The following is an 18,682-nucleotide window of genomic DNA, read 5'->3' as shown; positions in this document are numbered from 1 at the left end:
CAGGACTGGCCAGAGCTGTTTTCCGCCCTCGCGCGTTCTTGCTCTCGCTCTCTCACCCCCAGCCAAGCCCAGCCCTTTTGACTCCGGGCCCCTCGTTCCCTCCGCCCCACCCAGGGTGGCCCTGGAGAGCTGGACCTGCCCGCCCCGGCTGGGACCATGGTGTTTCTCTCCGGAAATGCTTCCGACAGCTCCAACTGTACCCACCCGCCCGCACCGGTGAACATTTCCAAGGCCATTCTGCTTGGTGTGATCTTGGGGGGCCTCATCCTTTTCGGGGTGCTGGGGAACATCTTAGTGATCCTCTCGGTGGCCTGTCACCGGCATCTGCACTCGGTCACTCACTACTACATCGTCAACCTGGCGGTGGCCGACCTCCTGCTCACCTCCACCGTGCTGCCCTTCTCGGCCATCTTCGAGATCCTGGGCTACTGGGCCTTCGGCAGGGTCTTCTGCAATATCTGGGCGGCTGTGGACGTCCTGTGCTGCACCGCGTCCATCATGGGCCTCTGCATCATCTCCATCGACCGCTACATAGGCGTGAGCTACCCGCTGCGCTACCCGACCATTGTCACCCAGAGGAGGGGCCTCCGCGCTCTGCTCTGTGTCTGGGCGCTGTCCCTGGTCATTTCCGTCGGGCCGCTTTTCGGCTGGAGGCAGCCGGCCCCGCAGGACGAAACTGTCTGCCAGATCAACGAGGATCCGGGCTACGTGCTGTTCTCCGCGCTGGGCTCCTTCTACGTGCCGCTGGCCATCACCCTGGTCATGTACTGCCGGGTCTACGTGGTGGCCAAGAGGGAGAGCCGGGGCCTCACGTCGGGCCTCAAGACCGACAAGTCGGACTCGGAACAAGTGACGCTCCGCATCCACCGCAAAAATGTCCCCGCGGGAGGTGGTGGTGTGAGCAGCTCCAAGAACAAGACGCACTTCTCCGTGCGGCTCCTCAAGTTCTCCCGGGAGAAGAAAGCAGCCAAAACGCTGGGCATCGTGGTCGGCTGCTTCGTGCTCTGCTGGCTGCCCTTTTTCTTAGTGATGCCCATTGGTAAGTCTTCTCAGCCCCTACCTTGGTGTCTAGGGGTCTCCCTTCTCTTCCTCTCCGGTGAGTGAGTGGATGAGTCTGGGACAGGCTCCCTGGCGGGAACGTGAATTTCCCCTTTCTGCCGCAGTCTCATTTACCTGGGTTCCTAGGGCACTTTTTCATCAGCTGTAAAGTGGCTTCCTGCGGGTGCAGATTAATTGGTCTCCTTAATGAGAATGTCAACTCGTTTTAAAGCTTTTAAGCATGTATTCAATTCAAATCTATCAGCGCTCTCTGGAGACTTGGAGTCTCCCCTGTGCAGTCAGGCAGGTTGTGGAATGCCATCTTCCCTCAGCCGGTCACCCCTTGGCCTGAAAGTAAGCGCAAGGTTTATACTGGACAGGTGTGTGAGTTTTATTATTCGAGGCTTATACTGGACAGGTGTGTGTGTTATTATTCGAGGTTTATACTGGACAGGTGTGTGAGTTTATTATTCGAGGTTTATACTGGACAGGTGTGTGAGTTTATTATTGCAGTAGATTGTTCATAAAGTTTAGTGTGGTCTGCCTATGTGCTATGTCTGTTAATTTTATATTCTGGATTCAGTATGGGAGGATGAAGGATAAACAGCTAACAACAAAAGTGTTTTTATGTCCAAACCATTTAAGCCTTCAAGATTTCATTATCATGTTGTCAATAACTAAATGCTTATTTTAATGCAAAGTATTAAGCAGACACTGCTCTTATCCAGAATCATCCAGGAAGTTACAGATGACACTGTTGGAAAATAATACTGTAATGATACAGATTCCATTTTTTGCAGATGCCAAGTAAGCTGTTGTCAAAACTAATTGGCTCATTATAAGTATCTGCAGGCTGATCTCCTTGGAATAGGTATCTGTCTCTGAAAGGCCTTCAGTGAGATCCAAAAATGGTTCTTAGCTGTTTTTAGTTCATGAGCATTAATATAGACCCACATACTGGTCATCCACTAACTGTAACCAAAAAAAAAAAAAAAAAGTCACAGTGAAAATTAGTAACAATCCATTCTAAGTGCCTCAGAGCCACACTTAAATGGCATGGACTTAATGTAACTCTGTCATAATAACAGTGCCATATTTTGAGTGCCAACTAAGTTCTGGACATTGTACCAAATTCTATATTTTATTCAGCCTTTAAGCAACTATTATCCTGAAATGATGGGGTGGGGGAGCAAGTCTTCAGGTTTTAATACCATAGCCGCCAGTTATATGTTACTGTTTTAATATTTAATAATATCAAAATTCAGTTCCTCAGACCCACAAGCCACTTTCCAGGTGCTCAAGAGCCCCATGCAGCCAGTGGGTACTGTTTTCAGTGGCAAAGATGTACATTATTTCTATCGTGGCAGAAATTTCTATGGGACAGGCTGCTGGAGAGGCCCCTTTCCATCCCACCTAGCCTTGCTGTGTACCTGCTCCCAGAGTACACAGCTTTGAACTGAAGGAGGTAACATTCTGCCTGCCTGCCTGCCCTCCTGCATCCCACCTCTCACCGCTCTGGAACATGGCACTTATTCACCTGTTCTCTCAACAAGTACTTAGCACTTGTTTACAGCTTAGGTTGAACAAAGCAGAAAAGTCTTTGCCCATGAAATGTCTGCATCCTTTGGAAGGAGATGGGCATAAACAGAGGAGTACACCCTAAAAAAGACAAGGACTCGTGAGCATCCGCAAAAGTAAGAGGACAGAGAGTGACAAGACAATGGAGCAAGCCGTCAGAAAAGTCTGCTCCCCGCAAAGGTGACATCTGAGTGGAGCCCTGACTGACGTGAGAGAGGAAGAGCTCTCGGGCCGTACAAGCAGAGAGAAGCAAAAGGGGAGACCACCGTGGCTGAACCACAGGCCCTGAGGGACAAATTCAAAAAGAGGCTGAGGGTAGAGGAACTCGAGTCTCACAGGGTCTTCTAGGCCTGTTACCTTTGCGTGTGACTCTAATGATGAAAGGAAGCTGTTGGAGAGCTTTTGTCAGGAGATGCCTGCTCCCATTCTATACTTTTAAAGGATTGTTCCAGTTGTTAGATAGCACATGAGTTTTTGGGGGGTGGGCAAAAGTGGAAGCTGGGGAACCAGGGAGGAGGCTGTTAAGAGAAATCAAGCAGAGGCTGTGACAGCTTGGACACAGGTAGGACAGGTGGAGGAGGAAAGAAGTGGTCACATTCAGCACTTATTTCAAACAGAGAGCCAACAAATTCAGACGCAGAGTAAGAAAGGACAGTAATTAGGGGTAATTTATAGGATTGAGGCCTAAATAACTATGTAAATGGGAGTGCATTTCACTGAGAATGGAAGACCAGAAGGCAACAGACTTTGAAGGGGCTGCCAGAGGTGGGAATTGAGAGAATTTATTTTGAACACACTGTGCTGTGAAATATCTCTGAGGCATCTTAAGTGGAGATGCCAGCTAGGCAGTAGATAGGTGAATTTGGAGCTTTGAGAGGAAGGTGAGCTCCTGGTAGAAACTTTATACATCAACATGTATAAAGCTACCAAAATGAAGGGCTCTGCTGGAGAGAAGGTATTGAGACAAAAGAAAGAACTGAGCCTTGAGAAACTCTGATACTTGAGGTCAAGAAAAGAAGCAACCAGCAAAAACAGTGGAGAAGTGGCCCCAGAGGTAGGAGGAAAATTAAGAGATTGTTCTGTATGTTAGTCTTCCAGAAGGTGAGAGTGACCCAGTGAGAGCAGGACAGACAACAGCACCACTGGGGACAAGAAGATCCTTGCTATTGAGGGTGATGGCTTCAAGGGGGTGATGGGGACAATAACCTGACTCTGCTTTCCAGAGAAAAAGAGAAAGGGTGTGGTAAAATGGAAAACAGACAACCCTCTTGCTAGTTCTGCTACAGTGAAACCAGGAAAGGGGATGCAGCTGGAAGAATCTAGGGCAAGTTTTCGGAGGTAAGAGAGACTAGATCATGAATCTGTTCTAATGAAGATGGTGGAATAGAGAGGGATAGTTGTGGTGTACGTGAGGGAGGAGCCAGGACTTGGTGTTGGGTGGAGGAAATGACAGAAAATAGCTATGAACGCTGAGGCAGATAGGTATGGAGGAGAGCGTCGAGGTCTCTTCAGAACGTTTTTATATCAGCAGTGAGATGAGAAAGAAGAGCATCAGCTTAGAGTTAGAAGGGAATGAGGAATGTGGTGGGTGGAAGAGCAAGAGGAACACGTGAGGTACTCATCTTTGAGTGCAGAAAGTAAATTACTGTGGAAATTGTGTGGGGTCGCTGGCAAGTCCTGGGGGCCTGTTTGGGATTTACAGTCGTGCCTTCAAAGTGAAGGAGTCACAATGGCTGTGTGATGCTCTGAGACAGCTAAGCCATGGCTATGAGTGCTACAGTTTAACACAAAGAGTAGATGTCTCTAAGGGCACATACCTTGGGTCCGATCACGGACCATGCAGAGCCAGATGGTAGAAAGAACCCTGGGCTCATAGATGGCCTGGAAGTCTGGGGTTGTGCTGTTGAATGGGCTGTGCTATGAGCTGAGGCGTGATGACCTGGGCCCTGTGTCCTACAGGGGAAGATGGGTGCTCTAGTCTTAAATAGCCTCCCCCTTGGGCCTGTGTTTTCAGGGATCTGGTAACGCTAAGCCGAAGGTGTTGCGGCACAGGGAAGTCGTGGTTAGATAGGAGTACCCAGAATTGGCGAGCTTCCTTTAAATCCAAATTAAGGGAAACAGCAGGAGGGAAATAGAAAACATACAGGGCTGAGGGTCTAGCTCAGGGGTAGAGTACTTGCCTCATATGCAGGAAGCTGTGAGTTCCATCCCAGTGAAGGGATGAAAAAAGGGAAGAAGGGAGGGAAGAGAAAGAAAGGATTAAAGCTAACAGGGCCTGAACAGCCTGCTCCAAAGGACAGCAAAGGACCCTAAGACCCGCAACCTGTGGTCTAGTTTCCTCCTAACGTCAACTGAGTGAAAGAATATTTCTGCCGGGATGTATTGAAGGTATAAGGGGAGTCCCAGGCCCTGAGTTAGAATGAAAAGAGGGATAAATACACCCCTTGCCGTTCAGGGTCTCACAATCTAATTAAGGAGACAAACTGAGCAGTTCACCCAGGTAAGAGAGGTGGCTGCTCACCGTGGCATTGTCACCAGGTGCTGAGGATTCTAGTAATTTTCTGTGTCTAGGGGTCCCTACAGAAGCTTCCAGAAGGACCACTGTTGACTGAGCAGTTCCTTAAAGATTGCTCATTGCTTCTGCTGGGCCATCAGCAAGGTGTGGTCTGTTTTTATCAACAATGTTTAGCTCATTTTCCATGCAAAATGTGAACAGAAAAATAAATACACCATTATGTTATCTTACCCAAGGAACACAAGCTCCTCAGTGTGACAAGGGCTGTCTTGGAAAGAAGTAGTTACCAATCTGTGTGCTGCTGCTGACAAGGCCACGGATTACAGGGCAAGGGCAAAGGTAAAAGACAGAATGCCATGTGAGCAGGAATTGGCCCAGAATATTCTGGGAGATGGACTCACTTTCAAGGCCAACGGCTCTAGACAAGGCGAAGACTTCACTTCCCCACTGCCCTCACACTTCTGTCTCTCCCACGCTTCTCACCAAGCCCATACTGCTTGTTGGATTGGACAGTACGACCGTGGCGGTGGGTAGGAGCCAGCTGCCTCCGTGGTGCCTAGCACAGAGCAAATGGCAATGGATGTTCATCTTACAAGCATTCCTGTAAGTTGCCGACCATTACTGACCTATGTCAGCACATGTTGGCATGGGGTTTTCCTGGGTGGCATGAGAAGGAGAAAGCACCAGAGAGGAAGAGGTGAAAGCGGCAACATTCACTGAATACATAGCTGTGTGTCTGAATTCTGAGTATGTTATCTGATCTAAATGCAGAAAGCCAGCATTATTATTGGATTTAAGCCATAGCTATTATCTCTGAATCAAAGGAGCAGTGTCGCTCTTCGGGACAGATGATATTCGGTACTTTGTTCTTTAAAAAGACAGGAGGCAGCACCGTGGTGGGGAGAACGTGTTCTAAGGTGGGGAGATTAGGTGAGGTGGAGCTGGTAAGGCAGTGAATGAATCATTGATGCCGCAGAAGTTTCGGATGAGATCTGAGACGTAGCAAGGGAAAGGAACAGATACAGATCATGGTGTAGAAATTTCACAGTATGACTGTGAGTCCTGTGTAGATCCCTGAGATAACCAAGGTTAAGTGCTGCTTGGAAGTGATGGAATGAGGCCCCTGATTTTTCAAAGGCCAGCCTCTGAGAGCGGATGGTGTGGAGACAACCCATTAGCCATTAGGATCTGAAGTAAGAGACCAACTTTTCACTTTCTCCTACTACCTCCCAAACCTTCCCAAAACACAGTGGCAAAAACAACACCTATCCGACAGCGTCTGCATCCACAGAGCAGGGGTCAATCAGCACCCAGCCGGCCAGGCTATCTTGTGGCCTCTCTTCCCCCCGTGGTCTATACCCACTTCTGAACAGGGTAAGAGTTTCCTCCAAGCCGGCCAGGGCAAAAGCTTGGAAGAGCCAGGCCCGCCTCCGAGGAGGTATCTTTCTGACTCCTTTCTGCAGTCAAAGCGAGCCGTGAGCTATCCGAGGGCCAAGGGGAAGGGACAGACCCGCCTCCAGTGGGAGCAGGTACATCCAGGGATGGGGGGCTTGTCTTGTCAGGGACCTCCTGCAGAGAACCTTTCTGCTTCATCCACCAGTTCTGCTGAAATCTTCCCTCCCATGCAGCAGGACACTCAGCAGTGCATCAGGTGGAAACGGTACTGGTCCTTCCCTTCCGTCAGACTTCTTGTCTCCAGCAAGAGACAGACATTCATGAGGTGACCACAGAGAATACTCCAGAACTGTGTGCAGTGCTACGAGACAGCCACACAGTGCTTTGGAAACTTACACTGTGGATAAGGGCAGAGGAAGACAGAAAGGGGCCAAAACGTCTGCTGGGAAGGAGGGCTTGCCCTCTGCACCAAAAACTATACTGCAAGTAGGTTTGCCGAGGTTAAAAGGCAGAGAGAGGAAACAGAATGTGCCCAGACTCTGGTAGGCCTGGCCTGAGCCCACGAGCATGTTCTGAAAGGGCACTGTGGGCAGTCAAGAGGCCAGAGATAATCGATGTCAAGTGAAGCTAGCAAAGAAGGGACCGGACCCCAGAAGCCTCGATAGTCGCTTCACAGGCGTTTTATCCAAAGACGATCAGATGCCATGATCAGCCTCATATTCAGAATAGCCACAAAGGAAGCTTGAGGATAGGCCAGCCGAGAGACCTTGCCACAGGACAGAATGGAATACATCTGCCCTCCTGGCACACCGTCCACACTACTCATTTCCCTGAAGCCCTGGGATGCTCCCCTTGGCGTTGCCTTCAGAGCTTACATTTATGAGGAAATATTGCTTGTGATCACAAATATATAACCAGGGGTGGCTTTGAATTAATTTTGGCTCCTTCCACAAGACAAATTTGTCAGCAAAGAGTCACCACCCGTAATTCAGGAGCGTGCTGCAAGCAAGGGTGATTTGCACATGTTCTGACGGTGCTTTGGACAAGATCTGTCTTCACACCCAGGCTGCAGGCAGGTGGTGTCTCACAATGACCAGGTAATAACGCCTTGGTCGTGAAGTCGCAGCCGTGTTCCCTTGCCTCATTGTTTCACGGGGGCAGGAAGACACCTTTTTTTGGGCATTTTCTTTGTCTAACAGTTTCCTGTCCTTTAGCCTTGCTATTTGGTTTGCTAGTCTGACACTTGTATTATGGCTTTGGCTTTTCAGTCGTGTACTTCTTTGCTCTCTGAGTATTTCTTTCCATATTTTCATTCGTCATTTCTATTGTTCTTTTCCGTAATCGTCTGCCTGTACTTTTCAGGCCACCTTTTATACAATAGTTTTTCTGTTTCTTTTTTATTATCACTTTATCCATTTGCTATACTAATCACTTACTTATGATAAATACTGGATTGCTCATTTGCTCATCCTGTTTTGAGATGTTCTGAGGAAATATGACTTCTTTATTCTCCAAAAACCCGTGTGATCTTTCTCACAGATTTCCATAGAAATACACACTTGTCACATGCTACTCAGGAGGCTGAGGCAGGATCACAAGTTCAAGGCCAACCTGGGCAACCTAGTGAGATCCTGTTTCAAAATAAAAAGAGGTAAAGGATGTAGCTCAGTGGTAGAGCACTTACCTAGCATGCACCAGTTTCTGGGTTCAATTCCCAGGACTGCAAAAAAAGAAAGAAGGAAGACATGCTTTAGTTAAAGCCAATAAGCTCAGTCACATCTGGCAATTTTAACAACAATTTTACACACTCGGTCTCCTGTGGGAAACTGTATCCACTCAGGCTGCTGTAACAGATTACTGTTAAGTGGACCACTTGCAAATAACAGAAAATTATTTTGATAGTTCTGGAGCCTGGGAAATCCAACATCAAGGTACTCATAGGTTCACTGCCTGGTGAGGACTCATCATCTGGTTTCTAGGACTCCCTCTTCTGGCTCCTTCTCACTGTGACCTCCCATGAGAGAAGAGGTGAGACAACTTTCTTGGGCCTCTCTCGTACCTGCCTGCCCAAGGTCCCCACCTGACACCATCCGGTGCAGGCTGACATTTCAGCACGTGCTCCTATGAGGCCTCGAAAACACACATCACAGCACCTGGCCTTCCAGACCTGTCCTCTAAGATGTTGACTGGACCAGAGGTTTACAGAGGTTCTCAGTAGTCAGACAAGGCTAGGAAATGAGGGCCTGTTTTAGTCAGCTTTCTGCCACCATAACAAAATGCCAAGGCAATTAGCTTACAAAGAAAAAAGGGTTATTTTGGCTCATGGTTCTGCAGTTTCCTGTTGAAGGTGTGGTGGTCCCATTGCTTTGGCCCTCCGAGTAGGATGGTCCGTCATGGTGGAAATAGAAACCGAGAGACAGCGAGGCCAGGGCCCCATGGTCCCCTTTATGGAACTGCAATCCACTGAATGACCCAAGGACCCCCATCAGGCCCCACTTCCTAAAGTTCCCCAGCGCCTCCCAACAGCGCCACCTTGAGGACTGTGCTTTACACATGGACCTTTGGAGGACCCTGAGCATCCACACCACAGCGGGCCGTTCCACAGCAGTGTTTGCTTCCTGTCCTCAGGCAACAGAGAGCCCTGCAGCTTCCTTGCACACTGCACAAGTGTGCTCACTGGGATTGCTCTCTGCCTGTCCCACAGGCTGCACTTTACCACTGTGATAGCTCTCCGGTGAGCGAGGGACGATCTTCTTTTGAACATCCAGACAGAGAATGGAAAATGGCTCCTCTGCTACCCTGCTGACTGAGGGGCTAAGAGCAAATGTCCTCCCCACTTCCCCAGAGTCCCCAGGGAGACAGGGATGCCTTTCCCCCTCCAATCACAACCTCCTCTTTCCCAGGTTGGCATCTACCATTTATATAACCATAGGCTCAAGTGGACTGCAGGAAGGAAAAGAGGGGCTTATGAAGGAAAAAGAAGCTGAGGAACATCTCAAAATATTACAATCCTTGTACACATTTGGCTATTATTGTTTCCTATTTGCATTTTATTGTTTTTACAAATATATGGGCATAGAAAATGATTATGCAGCTGGGATATGTTAATCTTTTGATCTCGGGATGTGCCTTCTCAGGGTATTCGGTAAGAGTGTCCCCAAAATTAGATGAGATAACCTTCATTTCCTCCTGCTTCTTTTGGAGCCTGGTTTGTACTCTCCCTGGAAGCTTGGGGGGATTTTTTGGTTGTTGTTTGTTTGTTTGTTTGTTTTGTACTGGGGATCGAACTCAGGTCCTCGTGCTTGCAAGGCAGGTGGCAGAACCACTGAGCTAAGTACCCAGCCCCATGTGCTTGTATTCTGATGGGTGATGTCTAACTGTATTCATTTTGATATGGTTAGTCGGGTGGTCTCAAAGGAGTTATCAAATAATCCATCATTTCCTGTCCTACTTCGAAAACCACATTTGTTATATTAAAAAGTATCTTGAATCTGGTTTTTTTTCCCCTTCCATTTATGTTTCTCTGCTCAAATACTGATGCCACCTTATTTTACTGATCTTAGCTTTACAATACATTTTTATGTTTTAGTTTTGGTGCCGGGGATTGCGACCTTGCACTTGAGAGGCAGGTGGCAGAACCACTGAGCTAAACTCCTGGCCCTATAATACATTTTGATACTTTCTAGCTTAAGACTTCTGGATGAATATTCTTTTTCAAAATTATCTTGCTTATATTTGCACATCTGATATTCTAGGAAGTCACTGCTGTCATTTTGTTGCTCTATTTGCATACTTCTCCAAAACTTTTTTTTTCTTTCTTGAAATGACATCTTGCCACTTTGCCCATGCTGGCCTTGAACTTGTGATCCTCCTGCCTCAGCCTCCCAAGTGGTTTCAATTTATAAATGTTTCATTTTTGAACTGTTATTTGCAGTTTACTTTTAGTCACATTAACTAGCATCATCTGAAAAACTCATTGCAACAATAATGTTAGAAATACTGCCTTTTATTTTACATTAGATATGACACTGGCTATTGGTTTTAGATCAATGTACTTTATCAAACCAAGGGACTATCTTTCTATAGTTTATAGAGTTATACAGACTCAGGTTTAAAACCTGTTTTGTCTGTATCTAGAAAGCAATTTATAGAAAATTAATTTTTAGTTTTATGAAATACTTTTTGATACTCAGCATAACCCTTTTTATTGACAATGATTCAGATTAATTTTATTTCCTTTATTAACTGTGCATTCTCTGATTAAATACTATTTGACTATGTGATGTTCTTTTTACGTTACTGCACCACACTCAATATTTTACTTCTAGTCTGCATTTATATTTCTGCATGAAACAAGTCTATCCTTTTGTTTTACTGTACTGTCTTTGTCACATTTTAATATCAGTTTGTCATAAAGTAAATTGTGACACTTTTCATTTTTTCCTATAATCTGTAAGAGTTTAAATAGCAAAGAATTATGTGTTCCTTGAAGGTTGAAAAACGCACCCATAAAACATTTGGGCACAGCTCCTTTTAAGGATGCAATTCTTCGAGACTGGTTTCTATTTCTCCCATGGATAGTGATCTATTCTGATTGTCAGATTGGGTTGTTTTTATTTTCTTACTTTCCATTTTCCTTCAGTCCAACGTTTTAACTTGGACTTAAGCATGAAATTCTGTAATTTTTAAAATTTCTTTTCCGTCTTTGTCATTTACCACATCACGTAATTTCTTTTTTTCTCTGTGTTCATTGAAACTTCTTGGGACATTATCTATTTTACTAGATTTTTTTCAAATAATTCAGGTTCATGGTTTACTAATTAATCTGTTTTACAGTGCATTGGTTTACTCTCTAGAGATTTCCCACTTTCATTTTCTGCTGATGTTTTGGTTTTCGATATTGGCTTGAACAGAATCTTTAACTTTTGCTTTTAAATTCTTTCTTACCTAAGATTTAAAATAATCAAAGCTGTCCATTTTCCCTTAGGCAGACTTTAATTTCTTCTCCTGTTTTACTACGCATTTGTATTTCTATTTTTAATGTTTCCTGGAAAGGAGTCTTGGTGTGTTGTTTGTTAATTTGAAAATAACTGGTGTTTCATCCCCTCCTTTCTTAAAATCAATTTGTAATTTACTGTTATATAGCTATACTCAGAGAATATAAATTAAAGAATTTCTAACTGTGGAGATAATTGAGGTTTTCTTTAGGCTTAATATATGATCAATAATTTACATGTTTAATGTATATATATTAATAATTTGGTGTTTTTTGTATCTTCATTTATTTTTGTTTTCACCTTTATCATTTACTTCATTTGTCAAGTATTGATACATGTATGTTCATGCAACTGTTTCTCAATTATTTTTATATTTTTAACAGATTTTACTTTATATATGTCGATACTATTTCTTGATAGGTAAAAACTGAACCAATAATATCTCCATTTAAGGATAGTTTTTGACCTATTGAATCTTTTCCATACATTTTTAAAATTTAATATTGCAACCTCTAACATATTTGTTTGCATTTGCTGATACACTATGTCTATCTTTTCATATTTCAGCTTGTATATCTTACCTCAGAGGGAGTTTTTCAGAGTCTATCTCTCTAATCTAGACATTTTTGTCTTAATTAGAATTTAATTCATTTCCACTTACTGTAACAGATTATTAGGTTTGATTTCTGCCTTCATTTTTTATGCTTTATTATTTGTGCTTCTTTCCCTTTCCTCATTTTCTGCCTTTTGTAAAACATACCATTTTAAAATCCCTTTAAATTCTGCGCCGTTTTGGAACAGTTGCTTCCTCTGTGCCATTTGCTGGGGTCACCTTTGAGCTTTGCAAAAGCAGTTCTTTAACCTTCAGTTCTCTCTTACTGTCCCTTCACCAACAGCAGGTATGAAGTGTAGCGTGTTTTCACTTTTCACTTCTCCCTCGAACACAAACGCTCTGATTAGAAAAAATCTGCATTTTACATCTCGGTTATTTCTATTCAATTCTTGCGCTGGTCCTCTTTCCTTTCGTATCTTTCTTTGGTTTACTTTAGTGATGCACATTACCCTCCTACTATTTACTACATTTTACTTACTCTTATGCTCAGGATTCTGCTTGTTCTGCCATATGGACCAGGGGTGGTAAGATATGGTCTATTTTTGTAAATAAACGTGGGTCCCCGTTGCTTTCCGCCACCTGTGGCTGCTTCCCTACTACGGTGGCACAGACTTCACAGCCCACAACACTTAAAATACTTCCCTTATGTTGAAGAACAACCGACATTAAGCAAAACTTTGCCAATAAAGACATAAGCCAGACACATTTCTTAAAAGACTCCTGATAGATATTTCTTTTCTTTCTTTCTCTTTTTCTTTCTTTTTTTTTGGGGGGGGTACAGGGATCAAACTCAGGACCTTGCGCTTGCGAGGCAGGCGGCACAACCACTGAGCTAAATCCCCTAATTGGTACTTCTTACATTCCAACATTCTGCTCTTATTCTCCTCCAACTCTTGTCAGGGAGAACATTATCAACAAACTCAGACCGACCCGATCGTTGTTTTTATCAGGTATTCTCTGGACCTTTGTATTTATTTTCAGGCAAGATTCTTACAGAATCTTCCCCTGCCATCCTGAAGACAGATCTCCTGCGGGCTTCTGGCCTAGGGTTACAGGGCACTGCTGTCCTGAGACAGACGCAGCGCTCTGCTCTGCAGTCAAAGACAGCGTCCTTCAGTGGTGACATCTGCAAAAGCAAAACAGCTTTCTTCTGGTGCTCACATCAGCTGTATTTTGAACCTCCTTTACCTCCTTCTGCTCTTTTTTCTCATCTCGGTGGCCTTTTTGCTACTTTCTTTTGATTTCCCTTCAAATTTCTCAAGTCCATGATGTAGTTATCCATCTGATTTTGGTAATTAATAGTCTACTGCCTCCTCCCACTCCACCGCATCCCCCATCCCTTTTCTTTGCTCTGCTTTTTGGCATACTCTTCTGTCTTCATGATCACCTGCACCGACCGGTTCTATCAACCCAGCCTCTCCTAGAGTCTTGTTTCAAGCCAACCCGGCGGTCTTCGTCTGGATGACAGTTTTCAAGATAGATGCTTTGAAGCTCAGTCTCTTCTGATCAACAGCTGATTCTTTACATGAGACCACTGCTCCCCCTCCCTCCCCCCACCCCGCCGCCTTTCCTCCCGGATTAAACTTGGAAATGGGCTTTGCTTGAAGCTGGCTGGTGCTTGTTCACCTCTTCCAGACCCGAGTTCAGGGAAAAAGGAAAGAGACTGCCACGTTTGCAGTTAGGAGCTGCTGGCATACGGCTCTGTTTATCCAGGGGAGCGGAGGAGGGAAGGACGCGTGTGACCTTCTGGGCGCTTCGTCCCATCCGTGTGGCCTGGCAGGCGTAGTGCCCTGTCCTCTGGTGGCCCCTGGGGGCACTCCCTCCCGGAAAAGCCCCCACTGCTTCCCTGCTGACCCCCTGGGACACTGAAGGGCCGCCCCCCCTTCAGGGACCGCAGCCTCTGTCCCTTCCCAGATCCACCTGCACCACTGAGCAGTGTCTGTGTCCTGGGTCTGCTCTGTCTCCCCTGTGGGTGTCTCTGAACACTCACTGGTGGCTGCCTCACCTGTCCCTGCTTTTCCTGAGGTGAACTATGGGCTCATCTGTCCTTCATTCGGATCCTAGCCAAACTCATTTCCAGAAACTTCTGAGTCTGGCTTTATGGAGATAAGATTTTCCTAGGGTTTTGGTAATGACATAAAATTTCACCCATAAAGCTAGGTATGGTGGTGGCACAGGCCTGTAATCTCAGCACTCTGGGAGGCTGAGACAGGAGGGTCACAAATTCCAGCTCGGACAACTGAGTGAGCAAGACTCTCCCAAAACAAAAAACAAAATGGCAGGAGGCACAGCTCAGTGTGAAGGTCTTGGATTCAATCCCTGGTACTGAAAAAAACAAAAAACCTAACCTATATGCACGTGTTCTCAGGCATATAAACAATTAAGGATGACTCCAGGGTCCATCGGTAGCAGAGTCCCAGCTGGACTTGCTTTTGTGGCCTGGCCCCAAGACGATTGGGAGGAGTGGAGGGAAGAGTTTAACAAGTCTGTCCTGGGGAAAGCGGGGGACGGTTCCGGCAGGAGGGCCGTGTGTGCTGCGGCGGGGGACTGTCTTCACCAGCACGGGCCACTGTCGCAACACTGCAGACTGCGAGGCTTAAACAGCGGACATTCAGTCCTCACAGCTTTGGAGGGTGGAGGTCTGAGAGCTGAGTGGCAGCACGATCGGGTTCTCGGTTCTTCTCTCCATGTCCTGGAATGGCAGAGAAAGCACCAGGCCCCTCATCTCCTTGTGAGGACACTAATCCCATTGAGGGGCCCCACTCCTGATACCCCTCATCGCATTGCAGATTAGGGATTCAGCACATGAGTTTGTGGAGACTGCACATCTCCTCCATGGCATCAGTGCTGCTTTCATGCCATTTGCTGCATCCAAGAGGAAGCCCAGAACGAGATGGCAGTTGTGGTGCAGATGCAGAAAGGAGGAAACCGAGGCCTAACAAAGATGCTCCACATCCTGCTGGAGCTGCCTGGCTGCCTTCCCCAGAACGGGGGGCTGGGTTCCACCTAGTTCTGCCCACCTGCTGCACACGTAGGAAGAGGAGCCTGTAGCTTTCAAGCCTGGTCTCAGAACTCTTTGTGCAAAAGGAGCCCCACTGAGAAATCCAGGGTATAAACTGGACACAGGTGGCACCACGCTGGTGGGACCACTCCACACTTCCTGCCAGCTGGGGTCAGACCACAGGCTGCTCCCTGTGTTGACCAGGTCTGATTCCAGACCTGGTAAATGGTATCAGCTGTTCTGCATGGCCTGTGCCTGGCGTTTTCAAAGGAGAAAGAGGCAGAACCAACCAAGGGCACAGGGGCTGTCATTATTCTGGAATGCAGGCAGAGCAGGCCTCTTTGCCCAAAAAGGGTTTGAAAGGGGAACATTCTGAACACTAACTTTTTTTTTTTATGTGCTATCCACATTTAGCTTATTGCCAGGGCCTTTAGTAGCCAGTTAGAGACCTGCTTGTTTAAAAGTGAGTGGTATAGTTAATACTGCGAAATGTTTTGAAGTTTACCTGTAATCTTCAATGTTGTGCTGCTTTTTCTCCCCCTTTGATTTCACCGTTACTAGCAAATTACCAATGGATAACTGCAAAAATTGATTTTTTTAAAAAAGGAAATTCAAAAGATGATGAAATCCCAGAATAACAAATGACTCCCCAAAAGATCACAGCAGTAATTCTCAGCCTGGGCAATTCTGACCCCAGGGAACACGATGGGATGTCTGGAGACATTTGTCACAATGTCACCTTTGGGGTGGGACAAGTTTAAACCAGAAATACTGCTAAACATCCCACAATGTCCAGGTCTGCCCCAAAATAGAGCTAGCCAGCCCAGCTAGGAGACAGCGCCAAGCCTGATAAACTGTGGTTTATGTTACACAAATTTCTAAAATTTATCAAAATGCTGAGAAACATCGTGTGTAAAGCAGAACTAAATGTTTATGATTATTTAAATGTTTTACTATCTTTCCAACATTTTAGCTAGTAATTACAAAAAAGAAAAGACCTCTGACGTCTCCTGACTGACGGTCACCACCGCGACAATAATTGTCTCCATTTTTAAAAATTGTGGCTAAATTCATGTAACATAAAATGCACTATTTTAACATTTTAAATTGTACAGTTCAGTAGCACGGAGTACACTGACAATGTCGTGTGATTCTCTCCACTGCTTGGTTCCAAAACATGCCCATCACCCCCAAACATAACTCTGTGCCTGCTATACCCTCCCCCTCCCCAAATCTTGGAACAATCAGCCTACTTTCATCTGTACACATTTGGCAAATCCTGATACTGCGTGTAAGGAGAATAATGCAGCATGTGGCCTTTTGTGTGTGGCTAGTTTCTCTTAGCATAAACTTTCAAGAGTCATCCATGCTGCGACAGGAATCAGTACTTCCTTTGTATGACTGAGTCACGATCCGTTGTACCGATTTACCTACCATTCTGTCTTGATCCATTCCTCACTTAATGGACATGTAGGGCATTCCTCTTGGCTAGATATGGAGTGTTGCTATGAATCTTCAAATGCAACTTCTTTCAATGTGCTTTTCAGTTCTTTTAGACAGATACATTGAAGTGGAATTGCTGAATCACTGGTGCTTTTAAGTTTGGCTTACTGATGAGCTACAGCGTGTGCTGTGCGCCTGTCCCCCAGCAGGGTAGGAAGGTTCCCACTTTTCCACCTCCTCGCTACTACCTGTTTTTTCTTGATGATTACTGTTGTCTTCATCTCACGAGTGTAAAGTGATACCGAGTGGAGTTTCCTCTAATGGCATTTCCCTAATGACTAATGAAGCTGAACATCTTTTGGTCTACCTATTGTACATCTTTGTATCTTCCTTGAAACAATATCTATGTAAGTGCTTTGCCCATTTACAGTTGAGTCATTTGTCTTTCTGTTGCTGAGATTCAGGAGTTAATTATATATTCCAGTAGTAGATTCTAGTCAGTTATGTGACTTTATTTTATGGGTCATCCTTTGATTGTTTTGAGAGTGTCCTCTGAGGCATAACTCTTCAACTTTAACGAGATCTAATTTTTTAACTTTTTGTTTTGTGATTATACTGTTGACTTCATGCTTAAGAAATTATGGCCTAAACCAAGGCCAGAAGAATTCGTTCCTGTGTTTTCTTCTAAGAGTTGTACAGTTTCCACCCTTCGAGTTAGGGTCCAATCCATGTGCGTCAATTTCTCTCTGTGGCGTGGAGTGAAGCTCTGCCCATCCTTGTGAGTGTAACTTCAGTGTTTGTGCACCATTTATCAAAGAGACTTCTTTCCCCCACTGAATGGGCTCAGCACCCGTGTCAGAACTCAGTTGGGGGCCGGAGATTTAGCTCAGCGGTTCGGTGGCCTGCCTTGCAAGCGCAAGGACCCGAGTTCAATCCCCGGTACAAAAAAAAAAAAAAAGGATTCAGTTGGTCATAGACACGTGGGTTTATTTCTATACTTTCAGTTCTACTCTTTTGCAAGGAATTCTGTTCCCTATCTATATTATCTTTATGCCAGGACCATACTGTTCTTTTTTACAAAACAAAGATTATTCTGCATACTCTTTTGACCAGAGTAGCTTCACGGTAAGTTTTGGAATTGGTACCCACTATTTTTTTTTTTAATTCATAGAAACTAAATGGAAACTTTCAAAATGGTTTCCTCTTTTTTGTAGAATATTACATGGAATAATAGAGGAACACAATTCCTTTATATTGTTATGTGTTACATTTTTTAAAAAATTTAAGATGATGGCAATGCTAAGTACCTTGATTTGACCATTACGCATTTATATATAATTATATTTGGTTATATATAATTATCACAGTGTGTTCCATAATATATATACAATTAAGGTAATCATTAATAAAACTTAATAATAATCTGGGGCCTAAAACTGAATGAATGAAGACTCATTTGGAAGTGGATCCAATCCAAACTCGTGAGTTTTAGGTTTCAAATCCGTACACTGTGTTACAAAATGTGTTTCTAATTGCGGGGTGTGTTCCATTTGTGCCATGCAGTATGCAGCCAGGGTAAGGATCCTGAAATGGAAGTGGTTCCAATCCAAACTCGTGAGTTTTAGGTTTCAAATCCGTACACTGTGTTACAAAATGTATTGTATTTCTAATTGCGGGGTGTGTTCCATTTGTGCCATGCAGTATGCAGCCAGGGTAAGGATCCTGAATTCCAAGTTGCATTTGACCTCCTCTTTTGGAAGAGGAGTGGCAAGTGGCTATCTCGTAGTTACTCAGAACTGTTCCAATCCAAACTCGTGAGTTTTAGGTTTCAAATCCGTACACTGTGTTACAAAATGTATTGTATTTCTAATTGCGGGGTGTGTTCCATTTGTGCCATGCAGTATGCAGCCAGGGTAAGGATCCTGAATTCCAAGTTGCATTTGACCTCCTCTTTTGGAAGAGGAGTGGCAAGTGGCTATCTCGTAGTTACTCAGAACTGCGATGATGTTCTACCTGTGGTTAGAAAAATAAAAAGACAAACAAAAATCACAAGTTGATCTGTGCAACTAGCATTCCTGTCACACATGGCGTGCATTAGAGCC

General features: G+C 45.0%; 1 protein-coding gene and 1 long non-coding RNA gene across 2 annotated transcripts in view; one reads left to right on the top strand and one right to left on the bottom strand.

Moving 5' to 3' along the window:
- The first annotated feature begins 6 nt into the window (after window positions 1-6).
- Adra1a (adrenoceptor alpha 1A) overlaps window positions 7-18,682 on the top strand; it is an 89,936-nt gene continuing 71,260 nt past the window's right edge. Inside the window, exon 1 of the mRNA XM_010623573.2 lies at window positions 7-1,039. Coding sequence (XP_010621875.1) covers window positions 157-1,039 — 883 coding nt within the window. The 5' untranslated portion in view covers window positions 7-156. The remainder of the gene's footprint in view (window positions 1,040-18,682) is intronic.
- Window positions 18,452-18,682, bottom strand: part of LOC104861930 — a 35,526-nt gene continuing 35,295 nt past the window's right edge. Inside the window, exon 3 of the long non-coding RNA XR_780150.1 lies at window positions 18,452-18,593. This is a non-coding gene — a long non-coding RNA (uncharacterized LOC104861930). The remainder of the gene's footprint in view (window positions 18,594-18,682) is intronic.

Source organism: Fukomys damarensis, unplaced genomic scaffold (genome assembly GCF_012274545.1).
Source record: "Fukomys damarensis isolate Sample0158 unplaced genomic scaffold, DMR_v1.0_HiC HiC_scaffold_18, whole genome shotgun sequence".
Taxonomy (NCBI): Eukaryota; Metazoa; Chordata; class Mammalia; order Rodentia; family Bathyergidae; genus Fukomys; species Fukomys damarensis.
Note: the sequence above shows the minus strand (reverse complement) of the source record. Positions and strands in the feature narration are given on the sequence as shown.